The 15,543-nt window shown below is 43.8% G+C and overlaps 1 protein-coding gene across 2 annotated transcripts in view; it reads right to left on the reverse strand.

Moving 5' to 3' along the window:
• The window catches only part of agrn (agrin), a 239,651-nt gene that overhangs the window by 143,544 nt on the left and 80,564 nt on the right, over positions 1–15,543 (reverse strand). Inside the window, exons 1-2 of one of the 2 annotated variants that reach the window (XM_063885707.1) lie at positions 8,504–10,724; positions 4,397–4,435 (exon numbers count right to left, since the gene is read on the reverse strand). In XM_063885707.1, the coding sequence (XP_063741777.1) occupies positions 4,397–4,435; positions 8,504–8,681 (217 nt within the window). In that variant the 5' untranslated portion in view covers positions 8,682–10,724. Of the gene's footprint in view, positions 1–4,396; positions 4,436–8,503; positions 10,725–15,543 lie in introns of those variants that run through there. The other variant, XM_063885698.1, reaches the window with a different exon arrangement.

A 15,543-nucleotide genomic window follows, 5' to 3' on the forward strand; every position in this document is an offset into this window, starting at 1 on the left:
AATTTGCATCATTGCTCTTTTTTTATTGTTTTTAATCTCCTCTTTGATGTGAGAAAAAGATGAAAAGTTTGGATGAATTAAAAAAGTTGCCATCTAAAAGGAGGCTTTAATCATCGTGGAGGTATATTCATGAGGCAGCGAAAGCCGAATTGAAGCCGATACGTCCGAATTTCACTACTCACACCTCTGTCTAGTTTCTATACAGCAGAGAGGCCCGATGGCAACAAATCCGACACGGTTATCTGGTTCTGGCTGACATCTTCCTGTTCACAGTCGCAGATAGCTCAGGGTGTTCTCCGTCCACATCAAACAACTGCTGAGCCTTACAAAGTCCGAGGTCCTGGAATAACCTGTGTCAACAAGTGGCGGGAGATACTCTGCAGCCCTTTGAACGTTTAAAAGCATTGCTAGCTGTGTCAATAATCACTGTTTCATGGAAATCCAAAGGAAATGGATCGGGCACACTGAATTTTCTGAGTGTTGTTTTTCTCTCTTTGGACGACAGCTTTTAACCTATTTTTGTAGATCAATACTTGGTAAGCAGAGTCGAGTGTGAACGCTGTCAAGGTTGGCTGTAGGTGGGTGGTTGACTAGACTTGGCTCATTTCATTGTGTTTTACCTGAGTTGAGGAAAATAAACTGAGCATCACATAACAACACACACAGAACCAGACAGAGCACCCTAACCAAGGTCAGGATACAGAGTTCAGCTGTGCAGTTTGAAAGCTCTGTGTACTTTAAAAAGGGCAACAAACTTTTCTGTTGATACAGTCAAGGCTGCCCCCATCAGCTCCCCCCCTCCCCCCTCCAGCCCCTGCAATAGTTGGCTAACAAGCTGCTCTCCGGTAAAAGCCGGACATGACAACTCTTCTGTGAAATCCTTATCCTGGAGATGAAACTTAACAGTGAACCTTTGATAGTTTGACGTGATACGAGTAGCCGGTGCCCCCGCCCAGGCTAAAAGATGAGGTAGATATTTTTGCCTCTCTTCTGTGAAATCTATGATGTGAAATGATTTAATTAAGATAGGGCGAGGAGCCATAATTAATTCTGCCTCTCTCCGAGTAAGGCTTACTGTCAAGAACACAGGGAAAGGCTCCGGTAGAAATAAATTACAGGAGAGAGAGAGGGAGAGAGACAGAGAGGAAGGGAGAGGGAGAGTGAGAGGGAGAGAGAGAGAGTGTGTGTGTGTGTGTGTGTGTGTGTGTGTGTGTGTGTGTGTGTGTGTGTGTGTGTGTGTGTGTGTGTGTGTGTGTGTGTGTGTGTGTGTGTGTGTGTGTGTGTGTGTGTGTGTGTGTGTGTGTGTGTCTTCCCCCACATCTAAGGGGGTAATGGGTGTGGAGCGCTTAGTTACTGTATTCTCCCAGAGCTGACAAAGAGTTGTGTGAATTCTTAGAGGTAGTGTTCTCAAAGTGCAAGTATGCCCGCAGGCGTCTTTTTTTTGGGCATCCCACCATCTTGGAACAATTCACATTTCTGTCCAGGAGTTTATTTAGTCTGTCAGTAAGGAGCATCCTCTGGGGAACACTGTCAGTGACGAATGTGAAACTGGTGTATTCACGGCGAACGGGCTCCTGCCAGGCAGACTGTGCTGGAGACGGCTACAGCTGCAGAAGACCTCTGAACTGACGCTCTGTTTCTCATAAACGTCCTGTCTCTGGCGTATTTTCTATCTTATTTGGCCAGTGTTTAGTCGCCCAAGGTTGTAAAAGGGTAAATTGAAGGATGGCTCCAGAGAGATGTCAACACCTGGTTTTCCTCTCAGTCTAAATGCCCTTGAGACACAATTGAGGAAGGGTGTCTATTCTTTGTCCTTGTCCAATTACAACAAGATTTGGCATAAATCACAAGACATAAATACCCAGCTGGAAAAGTAATCCCTTCTTAAATCTCTTATAAAAAAAACTACCAGGGATGGTATCTGATACCACTGGCACCTTCAGATGCCCTTGACCACTGCATAAACATGATTTCTCTGGATGTGGACGCTGACAGCTAAGCACCAAGAGCCTCATTCATCAAGCATTTTCCGGAATGGACTCCCTTTCCAAAGTCCAATACTAATCCCTCAAACTAGAGAACACTCCGAGCCTTCCAGCTTTTTCCAAACACATAACAACTGTCTTATTATCAGGAGACGACAGGCAATAATGAGCGTGGCCCGAGCCCAAGCAACTGCTGCTTTGGAGCTTTCAAAGAACGAGCCTAATTAAAGGCTGCTTTGTGACTTTTGTCACTTTTTTTTGACTGGTGATTATAGGCCATTCATTGGGGAGGATTCGTCAGCTATTTGCGGGAGGCACTCACCATAAATATCATCTAAGAGATTTGCTTATGTTGTGCCGATCCTGCATTTTCCCCAAGCGAGACCCTGGTATTCTCTCGCTCTAATTTCAAGAACAAATTCCTTTACTTTCAGCAGAATCTCCCAGCGCTAATAAGGATGTCTCATCAATGGCAGTTCAGAGACAAATTAGGCTGTTTAAAAATGCAAACTCCCTGGTATCCTGCCTCTGATTTCCTGTAATGAAGTACTGGGGAGCAGAGCATCCTTGAGCACTGTCGACAAGTTCAGTAGAACAAGGCCTTTGGTCTTTGGAGCACATTGACTAATAGTAGGGCTATATTAGCTCTCTCCTGGTCTACAGCATCTTCTGAATCGCCCACCCACCTCCACTAAACCACTAAAACCATGCGTCTCCAAAAAGTGGCCTACTGTCTTATTTTGGGCCAACTCTAATTTTCTCACTAATCTCACCAGTGTGAAATGACCCAGAGAAACTACATCCCACTGGGTAGGCTTACCCGCTGATTGGAGACTTTGTCTTTTGTTTTCCTTGGGATATTAAAGCAGCAAAGGCTGCTGATGTTAAGCTTACAGAACTATTGGAATTGTAATTAAGGGCTAGCAGCAGCTTTTAAATGGTTGACTAGTGCGGAAACAAACTGTGCCCCTCAGACAGCAAAAAGTTTAATACTTGGGAAATGAGTGGCTGAATCGATAAGCAGGGCGTTATTTCATTTGAAGGGGAAATTCAATGGAAGACAGAAATGGGCTGCTTCAAAGCCTGCACACTGTTTTCAAATTTTCCCAATGGAAAGCATATTTTATGGCAATATTTGATTGGAAAACAGACAAATAGAAACCTCTCTGGGAGATATAATCGTTTGTCAAGTCAATTTCATCTGCCATTAAAAAATAAACAAATAGCTGCTGTAAACGGAGCCGGTTTCTCATTGAATCTCCAGTATCTCGTGATATGAGGCAAAAAGGAGAAAAAAAAGGCATCTCTCACACTCCTCGGGTGTTGAGGTGACAAATGCTCAAATCAAGGCACAATTATTTGTTGAAGCCAAACGCCACAGCCATTTCATATCGAACTGCGAATAACGTTCTGTATTGTTCAGATTCTGCCAGACAATCACATTCATCATAAAGCACCTCTAATTTGATACATTTTTTAAAATGCCATCTTTCTGCAAACCGCTTTTCCAAACAGGCTGGCCTATGTGGCGAGTGATTGAGCAATTACTGGGAAAAGATTCAGAAAGCCCCCACTGTGGACTTTTGTCCCTGACATCAGCTGGCCGGCTGGGATCATTAGAAACATTTTTCTCCGCCTGTTTTCTCCATCCAAACCTCTGGCTTTGTACCATGCACACAGGCAGGCTGATACAACACCATCAGAACTAGTAGGAGTCCATTCCTTGCTGTCTGTCAATGCAGTAAAAAGAAAAATACGACACCAAAGTCTATCAAACACTGTCACACTGCGCTGCCTCTGATAAATATTCATGATAGCAGCTTGAAAACCAGCTGTTTTCCTCCAATTAAAGCTTGCAGAGATCCACTGTTTGGGAAATAAAGTGTTCCTTTTTATAATTAAAAGCCGAGCCAGAAAACTACTAAAAACAGCCTATAGCAGCCATTGCAAAGATTGATATGTGTCTGACAGGATGAGAACATGTGGCTAACAAGGTTAGGTGATGATGCCGCTCCTGGCCTACAAACCCACAGGAGCCTAAGGTGATGAGGAATACCCAGGGAACGTGGGGGAGGGGTGGGGGGGGGGCATCCTATTAGACCCTATCAGACAGATGTGAATGCTGTTGTGGTAACATGTACTGAACATCAGCCCAACTAGCCGTGCAGAGCAGATCAAATCAAGTCATCAAAAGATCCTTCTCACATCAAAGCCCTGAGCAGACCTGGCCACGTGCCCGCCATACCAACTGTGTTGAAACAAAAAGTGGATTGGCAAAATCTGACACAGGGCACAGACAGCGGCCTACTTCAGAAGGAAGGGATCAGCCCGTCTGAGTTCATTATTCACAGGTACAACCCAAAACAGAAAGGGTCAATGGAGCGAGCGAAAAGAAACCACAGAGGACTTACCATCAGGAGGCTGGGCCGGTGTGAAGTGAGGAGGTTTGTCTGAAAGAGATAAAAAAGAGAGAAATGGGTTTTTAGTTTGGGGGAAATTCGCAGACTTCCCAGGGGTGCAGGGCAAGTAATTGAGTTGCACCAAAAAGCAGGCTAGATTTGGCCTTTTCTATCTAACACATTGTAATGCAGGGACTGGGCCATACAGGATCCCAGCCGAGCTAATCGACAGGAGTACATTTCAGAGATAGCCTCACCACGGTTTTGTCCTTTATTGTTTGGTCTTGTCACCCAAACCACACAGCATGAGTTTTGATATTCTGAGATCACATGAGAATTGGAAACACAGAGACAGGGTTGTGTTTTTGTTTTGGGTTGAAAAGTATAAGATAATATTGGAAATTCCACAGCAGTGAGGACATGCAGTACATCAGTGAAAATATACTCTAGTCCCTTAAGCAAGCATATGCAGAATAAATCAGGTTTCCCCCTTAATATATCAAATCACATCACGCTACTCTCCTGGTCAACACCCAGCAGACGATGACACAAGGCCTGTCTGCCGGTGGGAACCATAAAACAAGACCTGCAGTGTCAGATGACTGCATATGGAGAAACACTCGGGGGGGGAGATCCCATGAAACCTGAGTTCATTGGAGTTTGGCCCCAAAACACTTGAATATGAGAAAGTGCACGGAAAAACTTTTGGTTTGTTTTTAATGTTTTGTTTGTGATGGAAATAAATGAAATTGTTAGAGCTGCAACTTTCATTTATTTTCAATTATTCATTAATTGACAATCCATCTGGTTTCTTTCCCCAACTTATTTTTTAAGAATAGCGTTGTTTGTTTTGGCTTCTATTTGCCGAAAATTTGTGAAAAAGCAATTTCCGAGAACCCCCCGGAGATGTCTTCAAATTGCCTATATTGGAAAAAATGTTTAGTTTAAAATATAAACAAAGAGAGAAGGGAAAAAAGCAAATCCTCACATTAAAAAAGCTGGAAAAAAACTTTTAATAACTCTAGTTGTGGTACATTTGTTTTTTTGTTAATTGGCTAATTGATTACACAACTAATCACATCTGCCTTTTGTTAATATTGGCAAAAATGCAAAGATACAAGCTAAGATAGATTTTTTGGACAGTGATAGGATATTTGCTGATGAAGCTGCGCTGCTAACAATGCTAGCTACGCTCACTATAGCCAATGTGTTGGAGTTTTTACTTTGAATCGATGATTTAGGATGATCATTAAAATGACACATCAATCCAGATTCATTGGTAGTAACACTACCAACATATGACAATGTATATGATGTCTTTACAGTATACAAAGTAATTACCAAAGAAAGAAGACTCTGACTTCATATAAGAAAAAAAAAGAAATCACCATTAAAAACAGCCATCATCAAGCATGATCCATCGAAATTATTTTATGTCATCATTTACAAAATGAACTTCACAAAATGGAAAACCTCTTATAAACTAAATGTGTTCCTCGAAAGCCATCATGATTCACCGGTCACTGTGAACCAGGGCACTGGAGTACCCAGAACAACCAAACCTCCATCCCCACTCTCACAGACACCTCGTCTGTCTGACTCACTGAGAAGAACACCAAAAGGTTGTCAGAGTTGCAAGCACTGAACGTACACACATACACACACACTTGTGTTTAGCCGCCAAGCCATCCCTCCAATGTCTCTTCACTGAGGGATAATGAGGAAGATAAAACACATCACTTATCCTGCTAACACATTTTTCCAGGGCTCCATCAACCACTGTGACGAAGCCTTTCTCAGGACGTCTGCGATACCCATCGGCGTCCCAAGACACAGCTGAGTTTTAAATTTAGGCTCACTTAAAATTGCTTGTCAACAGCCGGGGCTTCGGGGGTGAAGAAAGGGAGAGGAAGTGTGTGCGAGAGAGAAAAAATGAGGCGAGGAGAGCGGAGAGGCGAGGCTGGTGCTAGAGGTGAATAATGAAGTGTCGGCTGAAGCTGTTTCCCAGTCAGTCATGACGGTAACTGATTTCCATCTGGGGGGGATTTCATGAAAACATATAAAACGAGAGAAACAGAAATTGGCATGAGGGAAATCAAGAAGTTCTACTGAGACTGAGTGTAAAGGAGCACACACAAAAACAGACGTCTACACAGGCTGCGCTCGCATTCATAAGCATTCTTACACACACGCGAGCTAACACACACAGAGGAATTGTCGCTCAAGGGGAATCAGAAATAAGCTGACAGAGAAGACGGCGTACAGAGTGCCTGGCGATGCTAAACGATTTCGTCACATTTCCATAATGAAAGGACAAGATAAGGTCTTCCCATAAACATATCAGCCTTTGCCATCTCCCTTTGCACCTGGCAGAGCCTGCGTGAGGTCCCATGCCTGTGTGAATGTCAGAACATGGCCATCATTCACCTTATATCTCCAGCAAATCAATATGTGTCCGACTGTGACATTTAGCCATGTGCAGTAAGACGGGTGTGTGTATGTATCAGTGAATGTGTGTCATCTTCCCTATTGGTGTGGTTGATGGGAAATCATGCAGAATGATAAACAGGGTGTACGTCTGTGTGTGGGCTCTGTTGGCAGGCGGGAGGGTGAGATGGGGGTTACTGTGTGTGGACATGCTTCATCCCATATGGTGACAATGGAAAGAGCGAATCTGGGGTGGCCTCTAACACCCCTCCTCCCGCACACTCATACACACACGTCATCACTACTAGCACTATCACCACCCTGTCCAGCTGTCTGTGTTTCAACATGGTGAGGGCTCTTGGCCGCATATTAGAGCTCCTTTTACTTCATCAGTTTCTTCAGCGCACGTTTCTTTTTCGCTCAGTTATCTGAGAGGTTAAGATTGGCCCTCCTTTAACTGGATTCGTATTAAATCTAATAGAATATGTCTCGTTGAAAATGACAATAAGGCGAAGTTACAAATGATTCATTCTCCTCTCCTCGCTTTTGGTTCAAGCATTACGATGAGAAAGAGTGAAAGGCAACGATGATGGAAAAACAGAAATCCAGAAAAAGTAAGGTTCATCTTATACAGCGGCATCCTGGGGGTGACACTGTATACAGTGGCTAAAAAAAGCCAACAGATAACAGATTAACACAATGGGTTTATATGGAACAGAATCCTCAGATACAGAGTATTAATGAGCCTCCCCACTGAAAGTGCTGCCCCAATTGTGCGGCTTTAAAATGACAGTGCCTATTTTAATTTTTTACTCCCTTATTATCATGTGCAAGTGATTATATGGCACTAGTCTCGCACAAATAATAGCCCACTTTGTAAAGTTGAGGACGTTCACCTTTAACACAGTCAAAACTGGCAAGGCACTCAGAAATAGACTTGTGAAAGTCTGTTAGACAGTGAGAAGAATGAAAACGGTGTTAAAATAAGAAGACAAACGCTAGAGGGAAACAGCTGAAGGTGTGCTGTTGGTGAATAAAGAAGTGTCATATACTTAGGTAAATGATTAAGTCATGTTGTGAAGGCGATTAGCACCTGAAGGATTGAACCTGTCTTTGGTAGGGCTCTATTGGAAATAAATAGTATTATCAGGCACCAGTGTTTCAAATGAAAGCAAGCAGTTGGGTTAACAGAAGTAAACTAATGCAATTACCTCCCTCATCAGAAAACTCTTTGACCCCAAGAAACTACTGTGATGGTCACCACCCAAATTCAAACCGCTAGCAAAGCCCCACAAGTTTGCCCTTTATAAGCGACGTTGCTGTCCGTATACAGTAAAGCAAGGCCTACAGACATGTTTGTATCCTCCAAAGGCATTAACTCGCCATTTATTCTTCATCTCACACTCCAAAGTAAATGTCAAATCTTTGAAGATGATAAAAAGAAGACATTTTGCAAGCCTGCAGACACAATCGTGGAAAGGGGTTTTTGACTTTAGATGTACTAATGCCAATATTCCAAGAGCAGATAAGGCATGAGAGGTAAAGTGAACTGTATGGAATGAACAACACGTTATACTTCCAGATCAACTCTGGCTGAAAAGCTGCGCCAAAACTAGCAAGGTTTCTATTGCTAAGCAGTGACCTGTAGTGTAGTGAAAGTAATAAGAGTGTGTTTCTGTTGAACCAACGTACAGTTGTTGAGGAATAGGAGCACCGCGAAGCCCAGTGTGGATGTGGCCAGCAGGATCAGACAGATGTTGCATGGGATCATGAAGTAGCGCACCACCAGGGATACTTTGTGTTGGTACCTGCGCTCCTGCTCCTGAGTCGGCGGCGAAGGATAGTGGCACCCGCTCATGCTCCACTCCATTGACCCCCTCCCCTCCAGGGTGGAGGAGAGGACGGGCCGAGGAGGGCGACGAGGGGTGCCCAAAGACCCGTTGGAAAAAATGATGGCGGTGGGGTGAGGGCAGAGGATGAGGATGGAGATAAGATAAAAGGCAAAAAACGACGAGTAATGGTTGGTGTTTCAGCTGTGGTTCCAGCTGTGCACCGTGGCAAGGACCCGGTGACCGTTTCTGTCAGAGAATCGTAGCCGAAAGCTTTCAGCGGTTTCCAAGCAACACATTTTTAGAAATAATAACATCCATTTGGGTAAAGCGGATGAACAGAAGGACACAGATGTTGGACTCCTACAGCCCCCCACCTGTCCACACGACCTCCATCCTGGTGGTATCAGCTAGTGAAAAAACAACGAGGCTTTAAATCTGTGACTATGTGTCTGTGCTAAAGTGGTTTATACTTCCACTGCAAACATGTGTGTGGGTTTAAGTGGGTGGTGATAATGCGTTTGTAAATGTGCGTCAGTGGGCTTTTGGCGTGTGTGTGTGTGTGTGTGTGTGTGTGTGTGTGTGTGTGTGTGTGTGTGTGTGTGTGTGTGTGAGATGCAACTCAGCCAGAAATTGGAGCGTTAAGGATGTGGGTGTTCTGAATTGTCAAATATCCACACGGAAAACTTCCAAGCAAGCCGATAGTAAATCCACAAATAGAATCCTCCCCTTTCCTTCGAGTGACCCTGGCTAGTAATTAGATGGCCGTGAAAGGGCTCTGGGGATGTACACCCCCTCCTCTCCTTGTCAAAAGTCTTTACACACCAAGACAAGGTCTGGTGCTCTCCAACAACGGGTGTCAAAAGTATTTCCCTTAAAAGGTGACAGCAGAATATCAGTTTTAGCCTTCCTGTGGCTGTTGCCGATAGGGGCAGGGATTTGTCCAGACACAACACAACTGCTTCTTTGTATCCACTGGACAGACTTCTTTGGTTTATGGTCTGGTGTGCCTGTCACAGGGAAGAGATGTACGACCGCGGCACGTAAGATCCGTCCAAACCTGACACCGCCACTGGAGCAACTTGTATCTGCTGTGGCGTGATCAGCAGGATGGCTGGAAAGCAGCTGGCTGCCGCTCGCTAAACCATATGCTCCTGGGGTTCAGTGAGATGGTTTGTTTTTCTTGCCTTTCTCTCCTGCGTGCCCCTTCCACTCCTCGGTTCAATAACCTTTATTCCCGGAGAGTCTCATGGAGTGGCAAAACAGCTGCCCCCCAACCCGTTGGTGTAAAGCAGGTCAGAAGAATTGGACAAACAGGGGGGAAAAGTTGGAGAGGAGAATGATGGTAATTCCCTCCCGACCTGTCAGTGCCCGAGCTGTCTTCTCCCCCGAGCGGCTACGGCTGAGCAGCAGAACACAGGGACGCTCTAAATGAATGAACTCATGGAGAAGAAAGGAGAATAAACCCTGTGTGTGATCAGAAATCACTTAAGAAGCTGGAGGCGGAGATTTGTTGGGCTTTCTTCCCTTGTGTCAGCACCCTGACCAGATAATGAGAGGAAAATGGTCTCATCCTCAGGTTGATTTAGCATCTTGTATTCCTTTCAGGAAATAACTTCCAGCCATTTCTTTCTTTCTCTGGTTCGTCTCCTGTCTTTTATACGCTTCCTTAAGCATCCAGTCCCTTTTTTTTCACTGTGTTGTCTTAGTCCAGAGGCGCTCCCAGTGTCCAGGGATTTATGCACCGGGCTTTTTCTCTGTGGGTATCCAACATTCACTGGCAGCCAAAAAAAAAAATTGGCTCCGGGTATTCATAGCGCGCTTAATCCCCAGGCAGCAGGTAGTGGTCCCAGTGTCAGCGCACTCAGTCAGCCAGCTGAAGCAGAGCGGAGTGAGTCAATGAGTGAAGTCAGCAGACAGACGCAGCAATACAGAGAGAGAGAGAGAGAGAGAGAGAGAGAGAGGGGTGAGGCAAACTGGGAGTGAGGAGAAAAAGCAGCTCCTGACACTTTGGTCCACCTTTTCTTTTTTTTGTTCTCTCTATTGGAGAAAACAGAAGCGGCGTGTTGCTGGTTTCCCAAACACTCTCCTCCTGAGCGCTCCTCTCTCAGCCCTCAGCCAGCGGAACGGATGAGCGCATAATGAGAGCGAGTGAGATAGTACCGGAGAGAGAGAGAGAGAGTGAGAGAGGGAACGATGGGGGGAGTGGTTGAGGGGCCGTCTTTAACAAAGGCAGAGGGGAGGAGGGGTTGGAGTGAAAAAATACAATCCAGAATAAAGGCTTTGGGGAATAGTGCCGGAGTCCTGTCAGAGTGTGTGTGTGTGTAGGGGGGGGGGGGGCAGCAACAGTGCTAAAGCAAAACAAAAGAGGGCTATGGTCTTGGGAGATGTCAACCAACTCCTCCATTTGTTTAACGCCTAATCAAAAGAAAGTCTCTGCCACAAGAGCTGGAGAATTTTTACAAAGCTTTTAATGAGGCAAACTGAGAGAAAATAGGCGAGCGGAGGGAGGGAGGGAGGGAGGGAGGGAGGGAGGGAGGAAGAAGACCTTAAATACATTAAAGTCAATCACTTATTGAGTCTCCGCAAACAGCCTAACCTACTTGTTTCAGACCAATAAGTTCCACCAGTGCAGTAATAAGCCTTTGGAAAGCTTTCCAACTTAATAAGTATACAAAGAATTTATTGACAATCCCATTTTTCTTTTTTAACACACCTCCATGACAAATACGTTTCTTCCCCCCCCCATATGGCAGCAACATAAATATTTAGCAGATCTGGCAGATGATCTAAGGCGAGGACATTTGCATCCATTATATCACATCTAATAGTGTACCCCTTAAAAAGCATTGCGTTGTTACTCTGCTAATGTGGTAATGAGGTCAGAAAAGAGGGGTGGGTGCGCTGCCTTAGCGAGACCCTGCATCAATATCTACTTTGAACAAATTTAACAGCAGCAGGCGCCAGATGCAAGGCGGTATCTATCATCAATTATTGATGGGGGTTTTTTTCACTCTATCTATCTGTGTCTCCATCTCTATCTCCATCTCTGCTGCACCCACCCACCCCCGACGCTCTTAAAGCTTTACACAGGCGCACACACACTGGCGCTGATGCACACAATGTCTGCGTCCATGGAGGAATTGCATGAATGCACACACAATTGGATTTTCTGTGTAATAGAAGCGCATAAACACAGCAAAATGGCTCCGTTTGTCTTGTTGTCTCCATTTTGGTTGGAAATACAAGCTCACACAACTTGGACACACTCCTTTACACACACAGGTAGGTGATTTGGCTTCACCCTTAAGTCATTTATCTCTTTGGACAGGGTCTTCATTCATTCTCAGGCCTAAGCAGAGATTCTAATACGAGGGGAGCCTGATTTTAAGGTTGCCTGCTGAGGGTCAAGAGTTCACCCACCCCTCACCACCATTCCATACATGTACCCCGGACGGTTCACATCAGCTCTCACGTTGCATAGCAAAACCTGATTAATGGACTGACTGAAAAGGAAAAAAAGGAAGCAGCTGCCGTCTCAATTCTTTTGTCTCCCTTTTAACTTTGTCTTTAATATCAATTATTGTTCCGACAAGTGGGAAGTTTGGGTACAGCCAAGGGGTTAAAACAATTACAGAAGTACATAACACTACTACATGAATGGCGGATTTCTCCCAGCAGAGGGTGCTAGCGAGGCAGCCGGCACTCTGCTCTGGATTCAAATAAGATCTTCCACCCAACATCAAAGCTCAGCTGCTTTGATCCATTTTTAATGCCACAAGTAGTGCACAGGGTTAACATCTCTCTCTGAAGCCTTTGAAATGGCAATTTCTATTAAGGAGCCAAAGGAGCTGCTCTCTTCTTCAATGGTCTGGCAGGAGTAAAAACTTGAGATCAGTGTGTGTGCGCTATTCTTTATGCAGAGAGGGTAAGATATTTGTCCGCTTCTATAACTAATTGACAATGATGCTTCAATCAATGTTAGTGTGTGTGAGTGTATGTTTGCATGTGCAGCCCAGCGCACATCCCGGTCTTCTGTGTGGCCGACATTGATCTGATTGATCCAAGAGAGAAACAATTTGGTTACCTTTGCTGAATGAGAATTTCTCCTCCAGAATAGACAGAAATAATGTTCATATTGTAAATGGACCACTCAGATTTAATTATTTAAAAAAACAAATCCGCCATCAAAGAAAGACTGAGAATATTTCCCTCTTCCTGCATTATATTTATGAAGCTTATTCTAAATTCTCTCTCCTTCTGCTGCTTCTAATCAGCAGATTACATGTTCACTCCTTTAATTAAGCAAATAGATTTGTTCCATGACCTCCATTAGCCAATCACGTTGCTGCTGTTAAACGTTAAATCTCATCTCCTCTCAACTGCCGTCAGCTGTTGTTTTAAGTGTTATGGTAACATCCTCTTCGACCCATAGACCCCAAGTCATCATATCCAGTGCCCAGGTTGAGCTCATCACAACTCCACTTTTCATCACATCCAAATCCCTTGGGAGGAGGAAGGAGGATGTCCTATTCTACCGACGGCTCCACCACCCACTTAAAATGTATGCTATCATGATGGGGTCATCCTCTTGGGTCAATACATTTCTGTTTACTCATATGTGAATCTCTGCTGATTGAAATATATTTACATTCCGGCAGCACTGCCACTATTTCAAATCTGGTATTTGTGTGCAGTGATAAATGGTATCCTGTGCAGCAGTGTTTTCAGTGTTTTATAACTAAAAGCTAAAAGCTTCTTTAGCAGTGGGGGGTCAGTACTCCATCAGAAAGAGCAGGATATGTGATTGTGTTTGCATTTCCCAATTTATCTAGCTAAAAGTAACAATCATCTGAAGATTAATTTTCCAGAGATTCAAAGAGCTATAAAGCACATTTTTTAAATGTACAGGCAATAAAGGATCATTATTGATTTCCTCAGGCAACAAATCTAGTGGATTCTACGACTCGAAGCAAATAACTCAATCTCAAATTTCAAATGACAAAATTTTAACTTTGGTAAGGAGAGTAAAGGTGACTAAGCATCCAGGGGAAGGCTTTCTCAGAAAACTGCTTAGTCATTCTACCTGTGTTCATGAAGTTTCCAGTTTTCTGCTGTGGCCCTTGTCTGGCTTCAAGTATAATGTTTTTTTTCAAGCTCACTGACACAGAACTATCCTGCATCAGGAAATAAGCTCCAGTGCTCCAGCTGAATATTTCATAAAATAATCTGTTTGGAAAAATCTGTGTGTGGAGATCAATCGCTAAATCCGACAACAGCAGCTTTGTACATTAGAGTATGGGGAAAAATTCCCTGGTGATGAATACACTGACACACCATTAGAGTGTGATTCTTTCCATTTTTCAAAGCAGGAGCTTTCAAAAGAGAAGCTGTAGCCTTCACTAATGGCTTTAGAGATCATCCTTTCCTGCTGTCCATTTAAACGAGTGTTTTAATGATTATGATGAACAAAAAGGGTAGCACAGAAGGGAAGTCTGTTAAAATGTAAAACAGATTTGGTAATTGCTTGCACTAACGCCAGTCTACTGACCCTCTCAATGATTTGTGTGCGCTTCATTTCCAGAACAATTCATTGTTTCATTTGTATATTTATCTATTGATAAATATTCTACGATGAGCGTTATTTCAGCCAATTGTGTCTCAAACTGACAGTTACACTTTTTTCCATGTTTAACATATGTCGAGTGAGACTTATGAATTTATCTAATACTAACTGTGTGTTCAAGGCCACAAATTCCACTTTCAGGGACATTACGGCTGACATTGGAAGACCATGTTGAATTCTTCATGTGCATCGAGGCGTGCAGCCGTGCTGGTGGAGGGAAGCCCAGACTCCTCACCCAGTGGGCTACAGCATTGGGATGCTAGCAGGTGGGCCAATTGTCTCGCTACGGTATTAACTCCAATCATCATAAGTCAGACTTCACTGAATCATCCAACTGATTCCCAGACTGAGCAGCACTCATCTAGCAAAGACGAGACCGGAGGCCCTCTTGCAGCTGTGCGGCGCTAACGGCATTCACCTCCGCTGAACTGGGTCTCAAGAAAGTACGAGTGGGAGGTACAAGGACAAATGATGATGAGGGACGAAACCAAGATGCTTCTCTGGCAATTGTTTTCATGACAACCAAGCATCAATACATCAACAAACGGATGAAAAAGTATTTGATTTGGAAAGTATTCAACACTTATACTATATAAATAATGTATAATATAACATTTCATTTCTAGACAGAAGCCATCCACTGAGGGAAAATTAAGAGAAAGGTAATCATTAGCTTCCATAGTAAGATAGGGTGCTCATAGAAAGCCTCCCAGTCAAGATGAAATGCTTCTTGTCAAAGGGTGGTTGTGGTTTAGGGGAGAAATAGTGGTCCCCAAATCAAAGGGTCAATGGTTCGGTCCCTAGACTCTGCAGTCAACATGTCAAAGTTTCCTTGTGCAAAATGCAGAACCCCATATTGCTCCCATAGGCATGGCCAAAAATGTAAAGGGGATTTGTAAGTCGGATAAAAGCAGCAGTCAAGAAATTGTTCTGATGATGGAGGTGAAGAGCACTGTAACTGAGCTTTCAGACCGAAACCGATAAAGTAATAGATGAATACGATTAAAAGCACTCAAACACTGCACAGTGGTTTAAAAGACTGAGAGACATGCATCACAGTGAACGCCAGATAAAAAGTAGAATGTCAATTAACAAAGTACTTTTCTAGGAATATTGACTTGAGTGTGCATTGATTTGTTTTGCAACCAACTAACACCACTCAAAAATGTTCCAAAAATGCTGAGTTGATTTGTGGACACTTTAACTCTAAAGGCCACAGCCTAGTATTTAAAATCATTTCCAGACCCATTAAAACTATACAAAGAGCCCTTGTTTTC

Source organism: Eleginops maclovinus, chromosome 1 (genome assembly GCF_036324505.1).
Source record: "Eleginops maclovinus isolate JMC-PN-2008 ecotype Puerto Natales chromosome 1, JC_Emac_rtc_rv5, whole genome shotgun sequence".
Classification (NCBI taxonomy): Eukaryota; Metazoa; Chordata; class Actinopteri; order Perciformes; family Eleginopidae; genus Eleginops; species Eleginops maclovinus.